This window comes from Bufo bufo, chromosome 5 (assembly GCF_905171765.1).
Source record: "Bufo bufo chromosome 5, aBufBuf1.1, whole genome shotgun sequence".
NCBI classification, from domain to species: Eukaryota; Metazoa; Chordata; class Amphibia; order Anura; family Bufonidae; genus Bufo; species Bufo bufo.
In genome coordinates, this window is record NC_053393.1 from 78,110,680 (window position 1) to 78,138,299 (window position 27,620).

General features: G+C 42.4%; 1 protein-coding gene across 4 annotated transcripts in view; it reads right to left on the reverse strand.

The window, feature by feature from the left end:
- The window catches only part of VPS13B (vacuolar protein sorting 13 homolog B), a 1,020,896-nt gene that overhangs the window by 84,740 nt on the left and 908,536 nt on the right, over positions 1-27,620 (reverse strand). For all 4 annotated transcript variants that reach the window (XM_040432419.1, XM_040432415.1, XM_040432418.1 and 1 more), the window contains exon 44: positions 579-734. In XM_040432419.1, the coding sequence (XP_040288353.1) occupies positions 579-734 (156 nt within the window). The remainder of the gene's footprint in view (positions 1-578; positions 735-27,620) is intronic.

Genomic DNA, 27,620 nt, shown 5'->3' on the forward strand with positions numbered 1-27,620 from the left:
CCTTTTCTATATTGCATTATTCTGCACTAAGTTTAAAGGCAGTCCCATGTAAAAGAACAAATCCCAAATTTTGATCTCATGATGACCTTTTCAGAATGACAAGCATCCCTATCCATTTACGCTACGTTCAGTCTATTAAAGGGGCTTTCTAGGGTTTTTTCTGGGATCCTCTGGATAGGTCATCAGTTTCTGATCAGTGGGGGTCTGACACCCAGGACCCACACCAATTAGCTGTTTGAGAAGGCACAGGCGCTTGCAGTAGCGCTGCGGCCTTCTCGCAGCTCACCAAGCACAGCACCGTACATTGTATATCCAGAGAATAGGTCATCAGAAAAAAAAATCCTGGAAAAACCCTTTAACCAGGAAAAATATGATAATTTATACCCCAGATTTATGCCTTCCAGTTTCATGTCTGCAATGGACTCAGATTGTAAAGACAAAAACGTAAACCACAAGGAGCACTTTTTCTTTCAGGGTGGACACATTTTTTACAGGTTATGGGAACATTTAATATAATAAAAGCAATGCATAGATACAGGCAGATGACAGATGTAATAAGAAATCCATTGCTAACATACTTGTTTTTGCACCCCGTTTAGTTGCCGCACTTTGATGATTAGCGTTGAAGTCCGCCCCTTGTACTGTATGGTTCGGATGAAGGTCCCAGCATTGTCCACGTTGAAAGGTTCAGACCAGCGCCAGTTCCCCCAGCCTTCAATACAGATGTGCAGCAGCTGCAGGGAGATCCAGCATCCATTAGAGGTATGGGATGATAAATACACTGCATTCTGTCATTAAGGATTCATTATCATTCTTGTGTAAAGATTTAGGCCCTTCAGCTTCCTGAGGGGGAAAGTAGTTTAACCTCTTTCTTGACACACAATTCATTATATTATTTCACAGAACTTTTTAAATGTACGTTTCAAAGTCTGTGTCATTTTTTTTTTGGCTTAACTTTATATTGCCGTTTCAGTGCTTGGATGTGTAGGGTTACAGTCGTAGAGCTAAATTTCTATGAACATTTCAAGTGTTTTTTCTATTTTATGGCAATTTTATTACTTGAAAAAGCCATGCATCTAATTCATATAAATTGTTTTTCAACTCCTCATCATTACGAGGCCGATGCCAGTAAATACTACCAGTATGGCTTTCATCAATCGGCTGCAAATGAGTGAAGAGGTCCTCAATATCAGATCGCGAGGGTCAAACTGTCACCCCCCCATCCCATCAGATGCTCGAAGGAGCTGCAATTCACCGGAACTAGAGCAGTTCAATACGCTGCGTAGTGGCTGGAAACGGCTGATCAGCTAGAGGGTCTGGAATACCCTTTACTGGGAATGTTTCATCTGAAAACTAACTGTTGTTTAAATCAAATTTAGCATGTAAAACATACAGTATTTGTAATGAATTAATGGTGATGTTATATTTAATTTTCTATATCGCTATTTAGATTATTTTTTTTTTTATCCTGAAGTTCTAGCTCAGGTCACTAAGCCTAATAATAGGTGACACTTCATCAGTACAGAATACTTATCAGCAGTCATCTCACTATCATAACAGGCAGGATTAGAATGACAGTGATAGATAGATATGAGATAGATAGATAGATAGATAGATAGATATGAGATAGATAGATAGATATGAGATAGATGGATATGAGATAGAAAGATAGATAGATAGGACATAGATAGATAGCTAGGAGATAGATAGGACATAGATAGATATGAGATAGATACATAGATAGATAGATATGAGATAGATAGATAGATATGAGATAGATAGATAGATAGATAGATAGATAGATAGATAGATAGATGATAGATAGATAGATATGAGATAGATAGATAGATAGATATGAGATAGATGGATATGAGATAGAAAGATAGATAGATAGATAGATAGATAGGACATAGATAGATATGAGATAGATACATAGATAGATAGATAGATAGATAGATAGATAGATATGAGATAGATAGATAGATATGAGATAGATAGATAGATAGATATGAGATAGATAGATAGGACATAGATAGATAGATAGATAGATAGATAGATAGAAGATAGAAAATAGATAGATAGATAGATAGATGATAGATAGATATGAGATAGATAGATAGATATGAGATAGAAAGGAGATAGATAGATAGGAGATAGATAGATAGATAGATAGATAGATAGATAGGAGATAGATAGATAGATAGATAGATAGATAGATAGGAGATAGATAGATAGATAGATATGAGATAGATAGATAGATAGGAGATAGATAGATAGATAGATAGATAGATAGATAGATAGATGATAGATAGATAGATAGATAGGAGATAGATAGATAGATAGATAGATAGGACATAGATAGATAGATAGATAGATAGGAGATAGACAGATAGATAGATAGATAGATAGGAGATAGATAGATAGATAGATAGATAGGAGATAGACAGATAGATAGATAGATAGATAGATAGGAGATAGATAGATAGATAGGACATAGATAGAGAGATATGAGATAGATAGATAGAGAGATATGAGATAGAGAGATATGACATAGATAGATATGAGATGGCCGCCCCCATAATCCTGTTCTATAATCAGAATACAAAACCAGATTAGAAAAAAGGATGTGTGCCACTATCTGGTTTTAATGGGCAGGTGACACATTCCTTTTAATGTCTCACAGTTGAGTTTGCTACATTAGACACATTGTAACAAATTACTAAGATAAATTTGCATTGATGCATTTAAAGTGTAACTGTCATATTTTTTTTTATTTGCTAGTTTATTAGAGCTAGGCATGTATACCTGAGTTAGTCTGTCAATCACTGTCAAAAGATCTGTAAGTACCTTATAATAACAGCTTTCATTAATGTCCTCTGTCCCTTTCCACTTCTCCCTTAAAAGACAGTTGCTAGGGCTCATCTGTCTCTGGCTAAGAAGACAGGAGGACGGAGGGGCGGTCCTCCACACTGCATGCCTGCATTAGGCTTCAGAGTGAGGAGGCGTGTCTCTCAGTAATCCAATCTGATTGGCTGGCAGGGAGCTGCTGGCTACAGCAAGTGTGTATGGGAAGTGAGGGAAAAGCAGTTTTGGCCTCAGAGAACTGGCAGAGGAGCCATCTTGAGAAGGTCCTCATATTGTAGAGGTTAAAACAGCCGTAAATAAGGGAAAAAAAAACAAAAAACTGTGGTATGTGAAGAAACTAAAGATTGCTTTATGCATAATGCTGCTGCAGCAGTAACATATGGTAAAATGGATTTTTTTTAATGAAAACATGACAGTTACCCTTTAAATAGGTTGCATAGAATGGATACAATTGTAGCACACTTTCAAGCAAGAATTATCACATTAGCTGACAGCAAGCACAGAAAAGTTTTTGAAAAACTGAATCACTATTAAAAAGTTTTAAAACTTTTCATGACACTATTAAGCACAAGTCAGAGGGCATTCCCCTCAACACTATTGATTTCCATTGTTTTCCTCCGTTCTAGGAGCACAGCCATGCCATGAAAATAACGGTACTAACACATAGAGACACATTTATTAAGACTAAAGTTTTAGACACCAGTCTTAATATCCCCTATACCTGGTGGAGGTGCTGGCCTCTTCATTACTTCGGCGTATCCACCGCCGCTTCTAAATGTAAGACAGCTTCCTTGAGGTCTTACATTACATTTAGACCATTTTCTATGCCTAAAACAGCCGAAGAAAATAAAGACAGACTTGCCGTCCCGTCCACTTCCCCGCCACAGCCACTTTTTTAGACCTGGTGTGAGGGGGGAGAAGTCGCAGATTACAGTGCAAAGAACCTTAAATTGCGCCACAATCTGCGTCAGAAATACGCCTAATTTAGGCGTATTTCTGTTTCATAAATGACCCCTATAGAACATAGCTGAACTGAACAATGCTGAAAGGCACCCTTTGACTGTAATAGGTCCCATTTGGGAGTCTAGAACGTAAGCAGAGAGAATTTTAAAAAATGCTGCGTGCAGGACTTTTTTCTCCAGTATTGTAAAATCTAAATGGAGCCTCTGATGCAAATGTAAACTTCGCCTTACATAAAACATGACAATCCACATGAAGTTTAATTTCACTTTCCACTTTTAATCGCAATATTGGATATTCAGGCCAAAAAGGATCTTATTCTTTGCAATATCTCAAGTAACTGACTCTAAAGTGCTTTACAACGTGTGTTTTGGTCTGTTCCACAGTGTTGCAGCTAAGTGAGAAGAGATGCACTATGCCAGGGGTCAGCAACCTCCAGCATGCTCCGTTCACCAAGAACAGCCTAGTAAGTTTGGATGCTGGGAGTTATAGCTTCACAACAAATGGAGTGACTGAGGTTTCTGATCCCTGCATGCAATGGTTAGAGAGGACCTTTCACCTGGAAAAACATTGTGAACTAAGTATCATGATATATACAGTGGCGCCCAGGGATCTCACTGCACTTACTATTATCCCTGGGCGCCGCTCCGTTCTCCCGTTATGTCCTCCGGTATCTTCGCTCAGTAAGTTATAGTAGGCGGAGACTTGGGACTCTTGGTTATAGTAGGCGGAGTCTTCCATTGTTCTGCTGGGCGTCTCCTCCTCCTAGGCTGTAGCGCTGGCCAATCGCAGCGCACAGCTCACAGCCTGGGAGGTTTTTTTCTCCCAGGCTGTGAGCTGTGCGCTGTGATTGGCCAGCGCTACAGCCTAGGAGGAGTAGACGCCCACAGGACAATGGCAGTCTCCGCCTACTATAACTTACTGAGCGAAGATACCGGAGGGCATAACGGGAGAACGGAGCGGCGCCCAGGGATAATAGTAAGTGCAGTGAGATCCCTGGGCGCCGCTGTATATGTCATGATACTTAGTTCACAGTGTTTTTCCAGGTGAAAGGTCCTCTTTAAGGCCCCATGCACATGACCGTAATTTCGGTGTGGATCGAATGCATTCATTTCAATGGGACTGCAAAAGATGTGGACAGCACACATCCATTCCGCGGCCCTGCAAAAAAGATAGAACGGACAAAAATATACATGTCTAAAAAAGGGCATGACGTGCAGATCCACAAAAGGTGGAATGCACACGGCCATATCCATTTTTTGCGGATCCGAAATTTGCTGTGGTGTGCATCAGGCCTTAAACCGCTGCATGCAGATACCCAGGGGAAGGAGGACTGTAGATGAGTCTAACTAAAAGAACAAACCAGCAGAGAGTCCAATTAACCAGATTCATAGATCCCAAGTGTCCATCTTTTGGGGTCCCTACTTTTGCCCAAAGTCCCTACGTCCCTTTTTATCACACGGAATATAGATTTGCATTCAGAAACTTACTAGACTGCTCTAGAGTCTATTTGTTTAGTTCCTAAATGATTGATGGACCCCAGCGTGTGTTTAATTCCATCATTTGGTGTAATTTGGATCCTAAAAGGTCCTATATTTAAACGAGTTTTGTGCTAATATTTAAAGTCAAAATTATCCAAGTGTATCATTGTGCATAAAGAAATGGATCTTCCACGCGATGAACCGTAAGTGTCTCTCCTTGAACGTTCCAGATGTTGGGAGGTCTGCAGACTTGTTCCTCCTTTCTGCTATGGGGTTGCAATAAAGCAGAAAAAAGTCCTACTTTCCAATATTCAAATCCTTCCAGTGCTCAAACAAAAATCTAAATCAACACCTCAGCAGTATAAACTCGAAACATATTTCGAGACTAGTAAGAAGGTGTTAGTTAAATGGTTAAATGACCTTGTCATCGGCCTAAGACCAGACACCACTGCAGGCGGTGGGTGGCTGGGAGGAGATGACTGGCAGCTGTTCAGCAGCTATTCTCCTTGTAATCTTATCAGTATTATTACTATGAGATATTCCAAGGTTTACTGCACTATTAAGTATTACAAGATTTACGAGGCTGACTGAAAGCCTGCTGATCAAGTAAACTTGGATTCACACAGTAAGAGCAGTGGAGGCCGCACTGATGGCCACTGATCTAGACTCGGTCAGTAGTATAATATATCTACTACTACGTCAAGGAAATTTCCATAAAAAAAATCTAAAATGTTTTAAATATTCTCTTCGTCTATTTCTCAGTTTCTTCCATCCATGTCTTCTGAAAATGACAGCAGGAAATGGAAGTCGTTATAGTTTCTTAAGAACTTGTCTCCTATTTTGGTCACGCAATGATACTTTGCTTTCTGCTACAAGGCCAAATTATTACTGCTTTTTGCCATTCAGTATTAAAGGGCATCTGTCAGCAGTTTTGTACCTATGACACCGGCTGACCTGTTACATGTGCACTTGGCAGCTGAAGGCATCTGTGTTGGTCCCATGTTCATATGTGCCTGCATTGTGGAGAAACATGAAAGATGTAATATATGCAAATGAGGCACTAGGAGCAACGTGGGCGTTGCCATTACACCTAGAGGCTCTGCTCTTTCTGCAACTGCTGATCCCTCTCCACTTTGATTGACAGGGCCAGGCAGTGTAACATGATTACACCTGGCCCTGTCAAAGTGCAGTTTCTAATTACTGGTAATAGGAAACGTGCATGATACTTACTGGGCATCAGACGCTGCCTCGTCAACTGTCTCTCCAAGCACAAAGTCAAATAAAGTTGGAGAGAGAGGATGGACATTCCCTTTAAAGAAAACCCGTCGCTATAATAATGCAGTCTGGATAAACAGAAGGTGCTGAGTAAATTGCTTTGTGGGAAAATATTCTGTGCAACTTGTATTTTATTCATTTTAAGAGGACTCGTCACCTCTTCTGGTAGTATTTTAGTATCTAATGTTTCCACATGTAATAATTCTGGAGCACCTACTGTATGCCTATGATCCTATGTTGTGCAGTTTCTTTATTATGTATACTAGAAGTTATTAATGAATTGCTAGCAGCCTGTAGTAAGGGTACAGAAGGGTGTTACCAGTTGGAGGTGTGTCCATGCACAGTCTGGCAGCATTAATTGGATAATGACACACCCTCAACTGGTACCACCGATCTGGACCTTCATTGCAGACTTCTAGCAATTCATTCATAACTTCTAATAGGAATAATAGAGCTGTGGCACAACATAGAGCCATAAGACCAGATGCTCCAGAATCCTTATTACATGGGGAACACAAGTAGTTACTAAAACAGACATGTCAGGAGAGGTGACGGGTCCTCTTTACATCTCTGCTCTTTCTATGCTGAGGAGTCCAGTGGGCGGTCCTACTCAGTGATTGACCAACCATTATGCATACCTATGCAGGTAAGGCTGTCAATCAGCGAGTAAATCTGTCCACTGAACCCCTAATGGCTGTTTCACATAAGCGTGTGCAGTGCGGGAATTAAGTCCGGTGTGAGCACATTCTTCCGTTCCGGACACTCCTCGTCTTGCAGGAGCACACGGCATTATCATAATTTATAATGCTATGTGCCTCTTCATGACCTTTTTGCTACAGAATCGTACTGACCGCTTTATGTCACTAATATCCTATAGCAGTAAGGTCAAGCAGAGACACAGAGCATTATAAATCATGATAATGCTGTTCGCTCCTGCAAGTCCAGAACAGAGGATCACGCTTACACACAGATTCCTGCACTGCAAACAGCCCTAAGAATGATCAGAACCTTCTCCCATAAAACTATATATCAATCTGCTCAGCTCCTCCTGCTCTATAACCTGCTGCAGATCAGACTGTGTTCAACTTGACAGCTTTGCTTTAAAGACAGGTAATCAATCTAGAAAGCCCCTTTAGTATATAAGAGGGAATGGCCAACAGAATAGCGAAGAACGAAACATGGTAAGGAATCGGTGACATCTAGAATCCAAGTTATTCTTACACTTGTCTTTTTTCACCGGCAGAATATTGATGGATCTTTCCAATTATGAATGTGAATATCATTATTGCTGTTATCATCCTAGTCTACAGCACACAAATGTTTTACTTCCTATGGAATTCAGATTGTATCCGGCATATGGAACAGTTTCAGGGGACAGCTGTTTAATATCTTAAGTAACTAATTGAATAAATGTGTCCACTGAAGGATTGACGGACAGAATTGTCATAAAAAATGTAAAGGAAACAACATAAAATAACAGTGGAGAGGTTTTAGGAAAAAATTGATAACTTTATATATAGTAAACTGATCAGAATACATTCTGTATACAGTGATTCCTCGGGATACAATATTTTCAACATACAATGGTCAAAGACTTTTCTGACCCATCGTCAGTTGAAACCAGACTCAACATACAATGCTTCAGACTCAGATCCAACCAATCAAAAACATTTGTCTGGTAAAATAGTTGAATTAGTTACTAGTTAGCAGCTGTTCCTGACTGTTCTATGTAAGCACTCGTTTTATCTGTGTTAGTTATCTGCTTATTTTTCTTAAATCTTCATTTTCTCTAATGACATTCTGGGTCTTTGGAACCGATTACTCAAGTTACAATGGTTTCAATACACAATGGTCATCCTAGAACCAATTAATATTGTAACTTGAGGGACCGCTGTATATGGGGTCCGACTACCGGCACTCCCCGCATCTTTCCATAGTATGTACTGTGTGTGAACTACCATCAAAGAATCATAACAAGTAACAGTTACAACCAATCCGGTCACTACTGAATCTTTCCAATCTGCTCTAGTTTGATACATTAGGTGTATGATGGGTATTGTGCTTGTTAATTGTATCTTCTTTCTGGAGTGCTACTTGTAGACAAAGCAGATACAGTGTCCAAGTGAGGCGCTAGAACTCTCCTGTGTGATAATGGGGACCAACAGCCGAGTACAGAACTGTCCACAGATATTTGTCTAACTACTACCGAAGTTCTGTCTTGAAACTTGTCTTGGGGTGAGATATTGAATTACATATTAGTCACCTATGGGTGGCACTAGAGAAAGACCATCCTTCCTTCAGAAGACATCAGATTTGCATAGAGTTCCCAGGATGTAATGCCTCATCACTCATGCCTTTGAAGTTTGGAAACAGAATATTTATGTCCATATCTCATAAAGGGCCATCTTTTGGAAGGACAAACCTGAACCCCTTCAAGAGAAACACAATCTGCAGGTAGCATGTTATAGAGCAGGAGGAGCGGAGCAGATTGATATATATTCAATTCAATTAAACTTGTTCATTTTATGCATTTAAATCTTTACTATTTCTGAGCTCAAGATGACCCATTCAGCTATCATAAGTGACTGATGGCATTCTCTGCATAATCGTGTACACAGAGATGGCTGTCATTCGCTGCAGCTCCATACAAAAGAGTTTCATCTCGGTTATGTTGGTGTTTCCTCCCATGAGTTGCTTGCTTCAGGTTCTTGCACAAATATTCTATTGGATTAAGGTCAGGACTTTGACTTGACCATTCCAAAACTTCAACTTTTGGGCTTAGATTGTCCCACGTTCTCTTGGGATTCAGTTCACGGACAGATGTCCTGACATCTTCCTTTAGAACTTGCTAGTATAATTCAGAATTCATTGTTCCATTAATAATGGCAAGCCGTCCTAGCCCAGATACAGCAAAACAAGCCCATGCCGTGTTTTTCTTTCTCCAAACATTACATTTCTTATTTAACCCCATAAGGACCCGTGACTTGCAGGAGCTGCGCACGCCCGTTCCGCGGCAGGGGTCCGGAAGTCACTGATAGCCGGACCCCTGCTGCATGCGCCGGCATTAGTGAAAACACAGATGCTGGCGCATTAACCCTTGATGTGCCGCGGTCCGCACTGACGACGGCACGCGCGAGACGTGATCAACAACTCTTCCACTGAGGTGCTCAGAAATCTCCTTTGTTTGTGCCATGAGACACTTTCACAAACACGTTGCAAAAATCTGACTTTTATAGATCCTTGTTCTTTAAATAGAACAGGTCAGCCACTTACACCTGGCTGGTGTCCCACTTATTGAAAAATAAAACTGACTCTAATTTTACCTTCATATTATCTATTAATCTTAAAGGTTCACATGTTTTTCCCACTCACAGACATGATATTGGATAATTTTCCTCAATACATAAATGACCAAGTCTAATATTTTTGACTCATTTGGTTATCTTTATCTACTTTTAGGGCTTGTGTGAAAATCTGATGTTGTTTATAGGTTAAATTTATGTGGAAATCTAGAAAATTCTGAAGAGTTTACAAACTTTCACATACCACTGTATATACACTCACCTAAAGAATTATTAGGAACACCATACTAATACAGTGTTGGACCCCCTTTTGCCTTCAGAACTGCCTTAATTCTACGTGGCATTGATTCCACAAGGTGCTGATAGCTTTCTTTAGAAATGTTGGCCCATATTGATAGGATAGCATCTTGCAGTTGATGGAGATTTGAGGGATGCACATCAAGGGCACGAAGCTCCCGTTCCACCACATCCTAAAGATGCTCTATTGGGTTGAGATCTGGTGACTGTGGGGGCCATTTTAGTACAGTGAACTCATTGTCATGTTCAAGAAACCAATTTGAAATGATTCAAGCTTTGTGACATGGTGCATTATCCTGCTGGAAGTAGCCATCAGAGGATGGATACATGTTCTCATTCTGTTTACGCCAAATTCGGACTCTACCATTTGAATGTCTCAACAGAAATCGAGACTCATCAGACCAGGCAACATTTTTCCAGTCTTCAACAGTCCAATTTTGGTGAGCTCGTGCAAATTGTAGCCTCTTTTTCCTATTTGTAGTGGAGATGAGTGGTACCCGGTGGGGTCTTCTGCTGTTGTAGCCCATCCGCCTCAAGGTTGTGCGTGTTGTGGCTTCACAAATGCTTTGCTGCATACCTCGGTTTAACGAGTGGTTATTTCAGTCAACGTTGCTATCAGCTTGAATCAGTCGGCCCATTCTCCTCTGACCTCTAGCATCCACAAGGCATTTTTGCCCACAGGACTGCCGCATACTGGATGTTTTTCCCTTTTCACACCATTCTTTGTAAACCCTAGAAATGGTTGTGCGTGAAAATTCCAGTAACTGAGCAGATTGTGAAATACTCAGACCGGCCCGTCTGGCACCAACAACCATGCCACGCTCAAAATTGCTTAAATCACCTTTCTTTCCCATTCTGACATTCAGTTTGGAGTTCAGGAGATTGTCTTGATCAGGACCACCCCCCTAAATGCATTGAAGCAACTGCCATGTGATTGGTTGACTAGATAATTGCATTAATGAGAAATAGAACAGGTGTTCCTAATAATTCTTTAGGCGAGTGTATATCTACACTTAAGTTATAGTGATACAAATCATGCAGAATGGCATTTTCATGACTCTAGTTCTACGAATCCCAAGTACCTGTGCCTCAATTTCCCAATATCAAGGTGTTCACTCTTGGAAATTATTTTTTTCTTGCTATGAACTATTGCTTTTAAGTAAGAATACTGAGGTGGACCACATTACAGGTTCATATTGGGGAGCAGATTTGGACTGGCCCACCAGAGTAAGAGAGGATCCTCTGATGTTCCCAGGCTCAGATACCACAGTGGAACCGAAAGGTCTAGGAGAAAAACATTATATGGCTTCCTTTAGAGCCAATCACTTGCTATTGGGGTCTTCTTCTTTAGTTCAAAACCTATAAGACTTTATTGATGATATAGGGATTGGACCTAGAGAATAATTCCAATTGTTAGGCTCAAGGAACCCCAGTCCGACTCTGTTGGGGAGCTAAATTGCCGTCCACGTGCTTCTCATGTGCGTGAGGCCTGAGGTTGAGCTTTTTCCCTTCAAACATATGTTGATAATTCAGTAGCTGCCAATTTGACTCTTTCTATAACCTAGAGGTGTTTCACAAGCTAAATAAAATAAACTATTTACTGTAAACCTTGTGTACCTATTCATCCCCTGAAACTCCAGAACTTTATTTTAATTACCACAAAGCAAACACAGGATTTAATTGACCTTGATGGAAAAGAAACGGAAAGACCTTCCAAATGTTTTCATGGACTAGGATGGCATTACCGTGCTAAGCAAACATTTTGTAAAGGTTAACTCAAGTATTTGGTGGCAGCCACTGGCTCTCGATGAAGAAATATGAACCAGGCAGAGGGAGGTAAGATAGTTTTGTTTCTCTATAACAAAATGTGGTATAAGAATTGGTCCTGTCTTATTTTATCCCCAAGTGTGAGTCAAATATGAACCAATGCCTGGGGGAAGGCCCGTTCTCCAACAGAATGGATTATTCACATTTATCTCACAATCTGCTCTCAGAGTTCTTAAAATTCACTCTCTTGGCAAGTGGGGAATTATCAAGAGGAATGAAATAATTTCATAACTATGAGATCATGCAGCATTCCTTGAAACTGACACTTGCAGGGATTGTCCAGGCTTGGGTACTGTTTTGACTTACAGGTAATCCCGCTTCATTAATTCATTTAACATGGAAATTATTTGGAAAGATGAAGAAAAAAAAAAAAGAAATCAGGAAAACCACAAGTGCTTTCGATGTGGAATGGAATTCATAACATAGGCCGGATAGGCGATAATCTGCATTTCCTTCCAGGGACTCTACACCACACTGATATTATTCAATATTTTTGTAATTTCCTAAAAATATTAAATGTCAAAGTCATCCAGGAAGAATCTGAGCAGAACATGAAAAACGAAATGTGGATAGGCAATACAGAATTTCATCTTTTTATGTTGTCAAGATATGGAGATCACGTGATGTTAACTTGACCTATTTGTCTAAAGAAGGCAATGGTTACATCTGAATAACTTAAAAGTTTTTTTTTACAGGACTGAGATACTGATGACCTTAAAATAGGTAAGGGATATCAGATGGGTGGGAGTCCGACTTCAGGCATCCCAACCAATCAACTGATTGAAGGAGCCGATGTGCTCCAGGGCTTGTACCAAAACAGCACAGCGCCGTACACTGGGTAGTGACTGTGAAAGGTACTGCAGTGTTACTCCCATATACTAGGTAAAAGGGAATGTGGTAGCATTCACGGCCATTATGGATGATAAGGTGCAGTGCTGTTCTGAAGCATTCAAACCGCTGATCTGTTGAGTGCCAGGAGTAAGACAGCCACTGATCTAATATTAATGGCGTATTATAAGAATACAGAAAATGATGAGACCTGCAAACACATAAACCCGTAGCAGGTACCTATAGAGCAGGGATGCCCAACCTGCGGCCCTCCAGCTGTTGCATAACTACAACTCCCAGCATGCCCTAATAGCTGTAGGCTGTCCAGGCATGCTGGGAATTGTAGTTTTGCAATAGCTGGAGGGCCGCAGGTTGGGCATCCCTGCTACAGAGGAAAATAATCGGAGCTCAGAGATTTGCTTTACAACAGCTGCATGGACATGGAAAACTGGTGTCAGGAGAGGTTTCATTGACTTCTATGGCAGAATATAGAAGAGAAGATGTGACCCTGTGTTACCTGGCTAAAAGAGGTGTTATCTTTCATTGTAACCCTGCTTGTGATGATGACGGCTGAGGATATTGATCTCTCTGAATAGTAGGAGGTGTCAGCTTATTATAAGTGAAAACTGCAGGGATTCAGCATTATTGATGTGGACTCTTAAAGGAGTTTTCCAGGAATTCAATCAATAGATCGGCTAGGGTCTGACTACCGGCACTCCCCGCATCTGCGGTCTCCTCACAGCACACCGCTGTACATTGTACAGCAGCTGTGCTCCACATGAATGGGACTGAGCTGCACCGAGGCCTCGCGACCAATGTACCGTGACGCCACTGGCCTAATCTCTCATGGAAAGCTGCAGCCTCTTCAATCCAGCTGATTGGTGGGGGTGCCAGGAATCGGACCCCCCAACGATCTGAGATTGATGACCTATCCTGAGGATAGGCCATTAATATCAAATTCCCAGATAACCCATTTAAATGTAAAACACCACTAAAAATATATCTATTAAAGTCTATGGTCATTTTTTTCGAAGATGCATTCCCCCTAACACTAATTCAAGTACTAAAAATGTACTCATTCCATTTGAAACAGTGACCCAAGTATCTTGAATGGAAAAGTCATTGGGGGAGATTTATCTAACTGGAGTAAATTAGAACTGGCTTAGTTGCCCATAGCAACCAATCAGATTACACCTTTCATTTTCCAAAGGAGCTGTGAGAAATGAAAGGTGGAATCTGATTGGTTGCTAGGGGCAACTAAGCCAGTTCTACTTTACCAGTTTGATAAATCTCCCCCATTATCGTTTACACTGGCCAATTATCTTGCTTCATAACAGTAATTAGTCATTGAGAATGCAAGAGAAGATTGACAAGCAATAAAAGCTAATCATTAACCTTAATTGATCATGGTGCCATAAAAATCAGGGGCAAGTTCAGTAAATGACGCTATGTGTTGCCATGGCTGCCCAGTACACCGCTCTCACGAAAGCCATCATTAGGCTCTGGTGACGCTCCACATCCAGTGGGGAGAGGATTTACTTGATAGAAGTGTGCATCTGATCCTCCGTAGTGACAGGTCGTCAGTGATTATGCCAAATCACTACATCACTTCAGATCCTGAAAACTAAACGGGTTCTGCAGTTTTTTTAAACTGATGATCTATCCTCTGGATAGATCATCAGCATCTGATCAGCGGAGGTCTGACACCCGGGACCCCCGCCCATCAGCTGTTTGAGAAGGCAGTGGCGCTGGCAGTAGCACCGCAGGCCCAGTGACGTCACGACTAGTATCAATGGCCTGGGCGGGGCTGAGCTCTGGTCACTTGAATGTCCCTCCAGGGACTCCCTCCTTTTTCACTGTGCCGGCTCAGGATAACATGGTGAGCGCCAAGAGCGGCGCGTGACATGTTCTCTTGGAGGGCAGCAGCACAGCCTAGTATCGGTAAATAGCAAATCCTGGTATCGAATCGATCCAGGTACAAAAGTATTGATTGGGTATCGATAATTTGATACTCGGTACAACCCTAATCTGATCAGTGGGGTCCAATACCTGGGACTGCCGCTGACCAGATGTTTGAAAAGGCACTGGCACTCAAAGTAGCTCCATGGCCTTCACCAGCTTTCCTAGGCCGTGTGACAACACATTCATCAGTCATGTGGCCTAGGCGCAGCTCCATAGAAGTGAATGGGCTGAGCGCGATACCAATGACAGCCGGCCGCTATACAATGTACGGCGCTGTGCTAGGTAAGGAGCGCCGATGCCTTCTCAAACAGCTATTTGGTGGGGGTTCTGGGTGTCGGACCCCCACCGATCAGTCTCGAAATGGCTATATAAGGGCAGAAAGTTTGAGCCTCCCTGAAATGCCGAAACTTCAGATGAGGGTTCTTTAGAACAAAACACCAAAGTTTAACACAATTTTGCTTAGTTGTATGGTAATGCGGCAAGAACAAAAGAACCCCTTTAAAGGGAACATGTCACCATAAAAATGCAGTACAGTCTACCAGCATCATATTACAGAGCAAGAGGAGCTGAGCAGGTTGATACAAAGTTTTGTGTGAAAAGACTCAGTAAGGCTCCATTCAGACGTCCGTAACGTGTTTTGCGGATCCACAAAACACGGACAGCGGCAATGTGCGTTCCGCATTTTGCGGACTGCACATTGCCGGCACTAATAGAATATGCCTATTCTTGTCCGCAATTGCGGACAAGAATAAGACATGTTCTATTTTTTTGGGGAACGAAATTGCGGACCCGGAAGTGCGGGTCCGCAATTCCGTATCCGGGCAGCACATCGTGCTGCCCCATAGAAATGAATGGGTCCGCAAAATGCGGAACGAAATTGTGGACGTGTGAATTGACCCTAACACTTGTCACTAATCCATAGACTCGTTCCGGTCTTAGGAGTCCAGTGGGAGTAATCACCTATAGGACTGCCCACTGACAATTACAAAGTACACCTATTCTCTTCCCACAAAACTATATCAATAAAGTGATATATATACAGTACAGACCAAAAGTTTGGACACACCTTCTCATTCAAAGAGTTTTCTTTATTTTCATGACTATGAAGGCATCAAAACTATGAATTAACACATGTGGAATTACAAACCGGATTCCAAAAAAGTTGGGACACTAAACAAATTGTGAATAAAAACTGAATGCAATGATGTGGAGATGGCAAATGTCAATATTTTATTTGTAATAGAACGTAGATGACAGATCAAACGTTTAATCCGAGTAAATGTATCATTTTAAAGGAAAAATACGTTGATTCAAAATTTCACGGTGTCAACAAATCCCCAAAAAGTTGGGACAAGTAGCAATAAGAGGCTGGAAAAAGTAAATTTGAGCATAACGAAGAGCTGGAAGACCAATTAACACTAATTAGGTCAATTGGCAACATGATTGGGTATAAAAAGAGCTTCTCAGAGTGGCAGTGTCTCTCAGAAGCCAAGATGGGTAGAGGATCACCAATTCCCACAATGTTGCGCAGAAAGATAGTGGAGCAATATCAGAAAGGTGTTACCCAGCGAAAAATTGCAAAGACTTTGCATCTATCATCATCAACTGTGCATAACATCATCCGAAGATTCAGAGAATCTGGAACAATCTCTGTGCGTAAGGGTCAAGGCCGTAAAACCATACTGGATGCCCGTGATCTCCGGGCCCTTAAACGACACTGCACCACAAACAGGAATGCTACTGACATTGTCAGTGAACACAATCCACCGTGCCATCCGCCGTTGCCAGCTGAAACTCTACAGTGCAAAGAAGAAGCCATTTCTAAGCAAGATCCACAAGCTCAGGCATTTTCACTGGGCCAGGAATCATTTAAAATGGAGTGGGGCAAAATGGAAGACTGTTCTGTGGTCAGACGAGTCACGATTCTAAGTTCTTTTTGGAAATCTGGGACGCCATGTCATCCGGACCAAAGAGGACAAGGACAAACCAAGTTGTTATCAACGCTCAGTTCAGAAGCCTGCATCTCTGATGGTATGGGGTTGCATGAGTGCGTGTGGCATGGGCAGCTTGCATGTCTGGAAAGGCACCATCAATGCAGAAAAATATATTCAGGTTCTAGAACAACATATGCTCCCATCCAGACGTCATCTCTTTCAGGGAAGACCCTGCATTTTTCAACAAGATAATGCCAGACCACATTCTGCATCAATCACAACATCATGGCTGCGTAGGAGAAGGATCCGGGTACTGAAATGGCCAGTCTGCAGTCCAGATCTTTCACCTATAGAGAACATTTGGCGCATCATAAAGAGGAAGGTGCAACCAAGAAGGCCCAAGACGATTGAACAGTTAGAGGCCTGTATTAGACAAGAATGGGAGAGCATTCCTATTTCTAAACTTGAAAAACTGGTCTCCTCGGTCCCCAGACGTCTGTTGAGTGTTGTAAAAAGAAGGGGAGATGCCACACAGTGGTGAAAATGGCCTTGTCCCAACTTTTTGGGGATTTGTTGACACCATGAAATTCGGATTCAACATATTTTTCCCTTAAAATGGTACATTTTCTCAGTTTAAACTTTTGTTCCGTGATTTATGTACTATTCTGAATAAATTATTAGAAGTTGGCACCTCCACATCATTGCATTCAGTTTTTATTCACGATTTGTATAGTGTCCCAACTTTTTTGGAATCCGGTTTGTATATACATAACAAACAAGTGTGAAACAACTGAAAATATGTCATATTCTAGGTTCTTCAAAGTAGCCACTTTTGCTTTGATTACTGCTTTGCACACTCTTGGCATTCTCTTGATGAGCTTCAAGAGGTAGTCCCCTGAAATGGTCTTCCAACAGTCTTGAAGGAGTTCCCAGAGATGCTTAGCACTTGTTGGCCCTTTTGCCTTCACTCTGTGATCCAGCTCACCCCAAACCATCTCGATTGGGTTCAGGTCCGGTGACTGTTGAGGCCAGGTCATCTGGCGCAGCACCCCATTACTCTCCTTCATGGTCAAATAGCCCTTACTTTCAAAGTTTTCCCAATTTTTCGGCTGACTGACTGACCTTCATTTCTTAAAGTAATGATGGCCACTCGTTTTTCTTTACTTAGCTGCTTTTTTCTTGCCATAATACAAATTCTAACAGTCTATTCAGTAGGACTATCAGCTGTGTATCCACCTGACTTCTCCTCAACGCCACTGATGGTCCCAACCCCATTTATAAGGCAAGAAATCCCACTTATTAAACCTGACAGGGCACACCTGTGAAGTGAAAACCATTTCAGGGGACTACCTCTTGAAGCTCGTCAAGAGAATGCCAAGAGTGTGCAAAGCAGTAATCAAAGCAAAAGGTGGCTACTTTGAAGAACCTAGAATATGACATATTTTCAGTTGTTTCACACTTGTTTGTTATGTATATAATTCCACATGTGTTAATTCATAGTTTTGATGCCTTCAGTGTGAATCTACAATTTTCATAGTCATGAAAATAAAGAAAACTCTTTGAAAGGGAAGGTGTGTCCAAACTTTTGGTCTGTACTGTATATATATTTGCTCAGCTCCTCCTGTTCTATAACATAATGCTGGCTAATCAGCCTGCTTGATCTACAGTACATGAGGTTCTTTTTAAAGGAGTTTTCCTTCTTTCGGACATGTTTAACTGTGGGCAGCAGGTGTTTTAGCTGTTAAATAATAAAAATAAAAATCATACTCACCTCCTTTCCACCTTCCCGCACTGGTCTTTCACTCCACAGCCTGTAAATTTCCAGACAGACTGGGTGACATGCACTGCTGCAGCCAATGGCTGGTCTCAGAGGTGATGTGTGGGCAAACAAAATGTCACATCTGGGTCAGTGCTGCTTGAGGACAAGTCACTGTTGACGACAATCATTGGCTGCAGGGGCACACTGGACCCTGTCCGTCCAAAACTTTACAGGGTGGTTAACGGAAGACTGCTGAAGGGAGCTGCAACAGAGTGGCAGGGCACAGGTGAGGTACAGCAGGATGGGGTTGACAGCTAAAAAATAGTGTGGAAAAGCCTTCTGACCAATGTAAACTGTATGGAGAAAAGCACAGTAATATCTACGCATTACAGCTAAAGGAGCTTTTATGACCTCCCATTGTAAATCCATAGATATTAATATGGAGTTGGTTCCTCCCTGCAGCTAAAACAGTTTCCACTCTTCTGGGAAGGCTTTCTACAAGATTTTGGAGGGTGGGAATTTTGAACTCAAAAGATCATACAGTATGTGAGGTCACACTCAATGAAACAGCTATCTTGAATTCAAAAGTACGCACTACAAAAAATGGAAACACAATATTCCGTTCAGACAGTTCAAGAGGATTAGACTTAACTGCACCCTAGAGAAGGACTTCGAGCAAAGTGAAGTCCTATCCTCAAGGTTCACTGAAAAAGGGTACTCCAACGAGATTGTCACTGAAGCAAAAAAAAAAAAAAACGGTCATCAGAACTCACACAATCAGAATGTCTGCTGCCTAAATCTAAATTAACTACTAAGGAGACCATTCACTCCATGAACTTTATCACAACTTGCAACCTAAACCATATTTTGGTCAAATCTGTCTTAAAGAGGACCTGTCACCACTCCTGACATGTCTGTTTTAATAGCTACACGCATTTCCCATGTAATAACAATTCTGGAGCACCTATTCTTATGTCTGTATGTTCTGCCATTCCTTTATTATTTCCACTAGAAGTTATAAATGAATTGCTATCAGCTTTCAGTAAGGGTACAGAGGGGAGGTAACCAGTTGGGGGGGTATACCTGCACAGACTGACTCTATCCAATCAGTGCGGCCATTTTCACACTGTGCAGGTACACACCCCCAACTGGTTACCTCCCCTCTGTACCCTTACTGCAGACTGCTAGCAATTCATTCATAACTTCTAGTAGAAATAATAAAGGAATGGTACAACATAGAGCCATAAAAATAGATGCTCCAGAATTGTTATTACATGGGAAATGCATGTAGCTATTAAAACGGACATGTCAGGAGTGGTGACAGGTCCTCTTTAACCAAACATTGGCATCTACTAAAAAAAAGACCCTATTCTAAGTCAAATCATTCAAAGAGCACCTCGTCTCAACTACAGAAGGGCACGTATCCTTAAGAATATTCTAGCCCCAAGCAAACTAAAGAACACAATCACTACAAACTAATACACTGGTATTCCTCAAAAACTAGTAAAAAATGCGGACAACCCAGATGCTTATGTTGTGAGACCATTTGTCAAGAAACAGTTTTCAAAAATAAAAGAGATGGAGAATCATTCCCAATACTTGGTACTCTGGATTGTAACTCCACGCATGTGATCTATGTCCTAGAATGTCCGTGTGGCCTACAATATGTGGGGCGCATAATACAAACACTAACCAACAGATTAAACAAACACAGGTCAAATATAAAAAAGAAATTCCAAAAACAGTGTCTCAAGACATGCTGCAAACTGTCATGAGGGAGTTTTTTCAGGTTTTAAAATTACCCCCATTGAACAAATACCAGTTTATCAGCACAAGAATCTACAATGCATAAGATGCCACGAGATGTACTGGATTTATAAACTAAACAGCCTCAACCCATATGGCCTGAATGAGGCGTTTGAGATTAATCTTTGAACCCTCTGAGCGCTCATAATTTTTTTTATAATATAGCCACTGAAAATGGTCCTTTTTCATATTTTAGAATATATTATTAATTATGATTTACCACATGGTAACCTTTATTATAGGTAATCATAGCATGTATTTTACAATAGTATTTACTTTATTTTACATTAAAAAAAACAACATATCTTCCCCCTTTTCTTTTTTAGGCATGTCATTTATCATAATTTTAGTTGTGTTTAATTTGCACAATCCATTTAGGCGTATACATAAATTTTGAACAAATCCTGTCCCCTCTTTTATATATATAATTTTATTTTATTTATTTCGACATGGGATTCTATACGTGGTTCTCACCACTACATGTGGAAACTTAATTTAGTTTCCCATAGGATCACGTGTCCGCCGCTCTTTGTTGGCGGGGGATTCTCAAAGCTTCAACACAACATGGCAATGGGTCACATAATCGCCAGAGTTGCGATCACGTGATTTAAACCCCTTGAATTTATATATTTTTGACATCAAATATATATAGATAAAAGGATAAAGCATGCATAAATATAGAGAACTACCGGTAATAAAAGCATGGCTGCACAACATTTCACATGCAAACAATAGAGCTATGAAAGGGGACCATTCTAAATTGAAGTGGTATTATACCTACTATAAATGAAAAAATAGAAGCTCTTTGCGCACATTTTTGATCAAACGTGTGCCAGGCCCATCTACCAGATGAGCTTTAACACTGATAAATGTAAGGTTATGCACATGGGAAGGAATAATGCAAGTCAACCATACATACTAAATGGTAAAACACTCGGTAACACTGACATGGAAAAGGATCTAGGAATTTTAATAAACAGCAAACTAAGCAGCAAAAACCAGTGTCAGGCAGCTGCTGCCAAGGCCAATAAGATAATGGGTTGCATCAGAAGGGGCATAGATGCCCGTGATGAGAACATATTCCTACCACTTTACAAATCAATATAGTCAGACCACACATGGAGTACTGTGTACAGTTCTGGGCTCCTGTGAACAAGGCAGACATAGCAGAGCTGGAGAGGGTCCAGAGGAGGGCAACTAAAGTAATAACTGGAATGGGGCAACTACAGTACCCTGAAAGATTATCAAAATTAGGGATATTCAATTTTAGAAAAAAGACTGAGGGGAGATCTAATTACTATGTATAAATATATCAGGGGTCAGTATAGAGATCTATCCCATCATCTATTTATCCCCAGGACTGTGACGAGGGGACATCCTCTGCGTCTGGAGGAAAGAAGGTTTGTACACAAACATAGAAGAGGATTCTTTACGGTAAGAGCAGTGAGACTATGGAACTCTCTGCCTGAGGAGGTGGTGATGGTGAGTACAATAAAGGAATTCAAGAGGGGCCTGGATGTATTTCTGGAGCGTAATAATATTACAGGGGTACGGTCTGGCGGTGGTGTGGTTTACATTTGGGTCAGTATGCACTGCATTATGCTAACTTTACATGGTATTTTGGTATAGCATGGTATAATGTTCTGACCGTGTAGGATCAATTGTTGCCTAACATTAGTAGCAGCAATATTGATACTCTGATATTTCTATACCGTGGTCAGTAATAACACCCTATATATGCACTGTCTATACTACCCTATGGATATATTTTTGCACTTGTACTTTATATAGATGAATTAATGTCACCATACACCTGAAGCCCATGAGATTTTAAATGTTCTAAGGCTACTTTCACACTTGCGGCAGGACTGATCCGACAGGCTGTTCACCATGTCGGATCCGTCCTTCCGCTATTTCGCCGTGCCGCCGCTCCGTCCCCATTGACTATAATGGGGACGGGGGCGGAGCTCCGGCGCAGCACGGCGAAAGCCGCCGGACTAAAAAGTCCTGCATGTCCGACTTTTTAGTCCGGCGGCCTCTCACTGCGAATTGCTGTGCTGCATCGGAGCTCTGCCCCGTCCCCATTATAGTCAATGGGGATGGAGCGGCGGTCCGGCGAAATAGCGGAAGGACGGATCTGACATGGTGAACAGCCTGTCGGATCCGTCCTGCCGCAAGTGTGAAAGTAGCCTTAATTATGTGAAGCCAGATTTTTGTAATTATGAAATGTTTAATAAAAATGATGATTATTTGAATATATATTGAGTGGTGGAATTGCAGTTTGTTTAAACTTTGATCCATATATTCTCTATTATTGGTTGTAATAATATTACAGGCTATGGCTATTAGAGAGGGGTCGTTGATCCAGGGAGTTATTCCGATTGCCTGATTGGAGTCGGGAAGGAATTTTTTATTCACCTAAAGTGAGGAAAATTGACTTCTACCTCGCAGGTTTTTTTTTTTGCCTTCCTCTGGATCAACTTGCAGGATGACAGGCCGAACTGGATGGGCAAATGTTTTTTTTCGGCCTTATGTACTATGTTAGCAGGTGTCAAGGTGGCTTCCACAGATGGGTACCTAGCAATAATATACCGCCTCTCTTGGACTTACCTAAGCCTACAATATTCAGGGCAGTGTAGGAACCAGCTACATTTATACTCTGCTCAGAAGCCCCAGGCAGATATGCGTTGCTTAGTTGAAAAGAGGCCGCTACCCTCAATATATACTACAAGAAAATTTAGACTAGCACATTCATGGTCACAGGTGCATATCCATAAAGAGAGCATACAGAAAGCTAATACAAGTATGGCAGCACAACATTTCACATGCAAACAATAGAACTGAGAAATGGGGATATCCCCACTTTAATTTAGAATGATCCACATTTCTTAGTTCTATTGTTTGCATGTGAAATGTTGGGCTGCCATACTTATTGGCTTTCTGTATGCTCGCTTTATGGATATGCACCTGTGACCATGAATGTGCTAGTCTAAATTTGCTTGTAGCTTGTATAAATATATCATTTTATTGGATTCATGTTTTATGTATTAAATGTCTGTACCCCAATATGCAAATCAGGGAGCACCTGGGGGACGCTACCACTCCTCTGGAGTCGCCCCAGGTACGTCCTTTTGGCGTTTTTTTCAAGTATAAATACCTGTAACATGTACCACTTCAGCACTAAGCCGTTCTAACATGATGAAGGGGATCTAAGTATCCTCGAAACGCGTAGTTTTACCCGATGAGCAACATTCAATAAAGAAGAACCTATTCATCTTTTCAGCATTTGTCCTGGCCGGTGTTTTTGCGCCCCATTGCGGTCCTGCTACACCACTATTATATTGTCTTTGGAGAGATTGGGCCTCTTCTCCTGAAGAATCGGACGCTACGGCTGCACACTCGGCGACTGGATATTTATTTTCAACAAATCCACAATAGGATTGTGCCTATATTTATCACAACAACCACCTAAGGTGAGCCTCCATTTTTGTTCTATCAACCAGTCTCATAACCTGGAACATACTACCCTATGGTGCACTTTTATAGTTACTGCACGCCTAACCATATAAACCCTATGTGAGGTCAGACACTGATGTTGGACGAGAGGGTCTGGCTCTCAATCTCTATTATAGGTCATTACAAAGGTGTTGGATGGGACTAAGGTCAGGGCTCTGTGAGAGTCAAGTTCTTCCACACCAAACTCACCCAACTATATGCCTTTATGGAACTTGTTTTGTGCACTGGGACAAGAGCCTTTCCAAAACTGTTCCCTCAAAGTTGGAAGAATACAAGTGTCCAAGATGTCTTGGTACGCTGAAGCACTAAAATTTCCCTTCACTGGAACGAAAAGCCCCTGAAATCCCCCCCCCCCCCCCCCCCAGCATTATCCCTTCTCCACCAAACGTTACAGGTGGCACAATGCAGTCAGACAGGTGGCGTTCTCCTGGCATTCACCAAACTCGGACTTGCCCATCAGACTGTCAGATAGAGAAGTCTGATTCCTCACTCCACAGAACACGTTTCCACTGCTCCAGAGTCCAGTGGCGGCATGCTTTAGGCTACATTCACACGACCGTATGTATTTTGCGGCCCGCAAATTGCGGATCCGCAAAACACAGATACCGGCCGTGTGAATGTAGCCGGCCCTATGATAGAAATGCCTATTCTTGCCCGCGATTGCGGACAAGGATAGGACATGCTCTATCTTTTTTGCGGGGCCGCGGAACAGATCTACAGATGCGGGCAGCACATTGTGTGCTGTCCGCATCTTTTGCTGCCCCATTGAAATGAATGGGTCTGCACCCGTTCCGCAAAATTGCGGAACAGATGCGGAGCCAAAAATACGGTCATGTGAATGCACCCTTAATCCATGCCACCCGACACTTGGCATTGTGCTTGGTGACATAAGGTTTACATGCAGCTGCTCGGCCATGAAAACCCATGTCATGAAGCTCCCAGCACAGAACAGTTTTTGTGCTTACATTACTGGCAGGGCCGGTTTTAGACAAAGTGTGGCCCTGGGCAAAATTGAAAGTGGGGCCCCCAAATCCTGAAATATTGGACCAGAAGTCTGATAGGACTTTGTAGGCACGGACAGCAGTAGCAACCACAGCATCTGATTGTAGACTGCCACATTATCTCTCTTTAGTCTTTCCACTGTAAGCTGCTGATCCTGCAGCCTCTTTGGGTATGTTCACACAGAGTATTTTCTGTGCTTAAAAAAACCTAATGCAGAATCTGCATCAGTTTTTTTTGGATGAGTTTTTTTCAGATGCATTATATAACACTTTTTGATGCAGTTTTGCTGTGGATTTTCATTAATGCCCATTTTCAAAGGTAATTCTGGACATGGAACTCGCATGAAGAATATCCAGGGCAATTCATTTTTTTCAATGTGCAGTTTATAAGCAGAAAAAAATCCGGGCCCCTGAAGTGAAGGGAGAGCACAATGTGCATGCATGGTTATCCTCAATTATGCTAATAGTGTTCTGAAAATAGCTGATCACTGGCAATTCCATAGCAGTGAATGGAGATAATGCTGCGAATACACACTGTTATGGGGGATCTGTGGATGACATTGTTATGGGGGATCTGTGGATGACACACTGTTATGGGGGATCTGTGGATGACACTGTTATGGGGGCTCTGTGGATGACACTGTTATGGGGGCTCTGTGGATGACACACTGTTATGGGGGATCTGTGGATGACACACTGTTATGGGGGATCTGTGGATGACAAACTGTTATGGGGGATCTGTGGATGACACACTGTTATGGAGGATCTGTGGATGACACACTGTTATGGGGGATCTGTGGATGACACACTGTTATGGGGGATGTGTGGATGACACACTGTTATGGGGGATATGTGGCTGACACACTGTTATGGGGGATGTGTGGATGACACACTGTTATGGGAGATCTATGGATGACACACAGTTATGGGGGATCTGTGGATGACACACTGTAATGGGGGATGTGTGGATGACACACTGTTATGGGGGATGTGTGGATGACACATTGTTATGGGGGATCTGTGGATGACACACTGTTATGGGGGATCTGTGGATGACACACTCTTATGGGGGATCTGTGGATGACACACTGTTATGGGAGATCTATGGATGACACTTATTGGCGAACTACGGATGACACACTGTTATGGGGGATCTGTGGATTACACTGTTATGGGGAATCTGTGGATGACACTGTTAGGGGGGGATCTGTGGATGACACACTGTTAGGGGGGATCTGTGGGTGACACACTGTTAGGGGGGATCTGTGGGTGACACACTTATGGGGATCTGTGGGTGACACACTTATGGGGATCTGTGGATGACACACTTATGGGGATCTGTGGATGACACACTTATGGGGATCTGTGGATGACACTTATGGGGATCTGTGGATGACACTTATGGGGATCTGTGGATGACACACTTATGGGGATCTGTGGATGACACACTTATGGGGATCTGTGGATGACACACTTATGGGGATCTGTGGATGACACACTTATGGGGATCTGTGGATGACACACTTATGGGCATCTGTGGATGACACACTTATGGGCATCTGTGGATGACACACTTATGGGCATCTGTGGATGACACACTTATTGGGATCTGTGGATGACACACTTATGGGGATCTGTGGATGACACACTTATGGGGATCTGTGGATGACACACTTATGGGGATCTGTGGATGACACACTTATGGGGATCTGTGGATGACACACTTATGGGGATCTGTGGATGACACATTTATGGGGATCTGTGGATGACACTTATGGGGATCTGTGGATGACACTTATGGGGATCTGTGGATGACACACTTATGGGGATCTGTGGATGACTCACTTATGGGGATCTGTGGATGACACACTTATGGGGATCTGTGGATGACCCTTTTATGGGGGGGATCTGTGGAGGACACACTGTTATGGGGGATCTGTGGATGACACGGTTATGGGGGATCTGTGGATGTGGTTATAATGTGTGACATAGCCTTACAGATTCCTTTATTAGCAGCGCTGGTCTGCTCCCCCCTATTAGCGGAAAACAAAAACAATGCTAATTTGGACCTCAGATCTATACTCCAATGCCTCTGCCCCCCCAATTAACAATGCAGACCACCTAAACAATGCCGTCTTCAATAGTTTAACTAGAGCCCTCTATGGCTCAGACAGCCATGCGGTAATTGAACGCAGAACTGCCACGTCACAAGCACCACAAGCCATGTCACAAACACGCTGTATGGTGGTGTCCTAAAAGTGCTGCAGACCTAGCTCACACTGGAGTCACAGGGAGCATGTCAGACACAAGAAGCTCAAACACAGCTCACAGAGGGGGCACATACCAGGATCAGAGTGGACACAGGGAGCCACACGCAAGGGTCGCATGGAGCGCACGCAAGGGTCGCATGGAGCACACGCAAGGGTCCCACGGAGAGCATGCAGGGAGTGCACACAGGGGTCGCAAGCAGCGCACACAGGGCGCTCCCAGAGGGGGCACAGGGAGATCATAGAGGAAACTCACAGATCAGTGACCATCAATACTTGAGGGCAGTGCAGGGCTGTTACAATGAGAGTGACCACCAGCAGCCAGGGGCATAGCTAGAAGTGACTAGGCCCCACAGCACAATTTTGTACGGGCCCCCCCAACCCCCGCCACACCTCGCAACTCCATCCTCCCATGCAAACCCCACTACTTTGGCTAGTCAAGATCACAGACAGGGTCCAGGCCCAGGGGGGAGCAGACAGGGGCTGGGGGGTGCAGGCAAAGGCCAGAGGGGTGCAGACAAGGGCCAGGGGCACAAACAA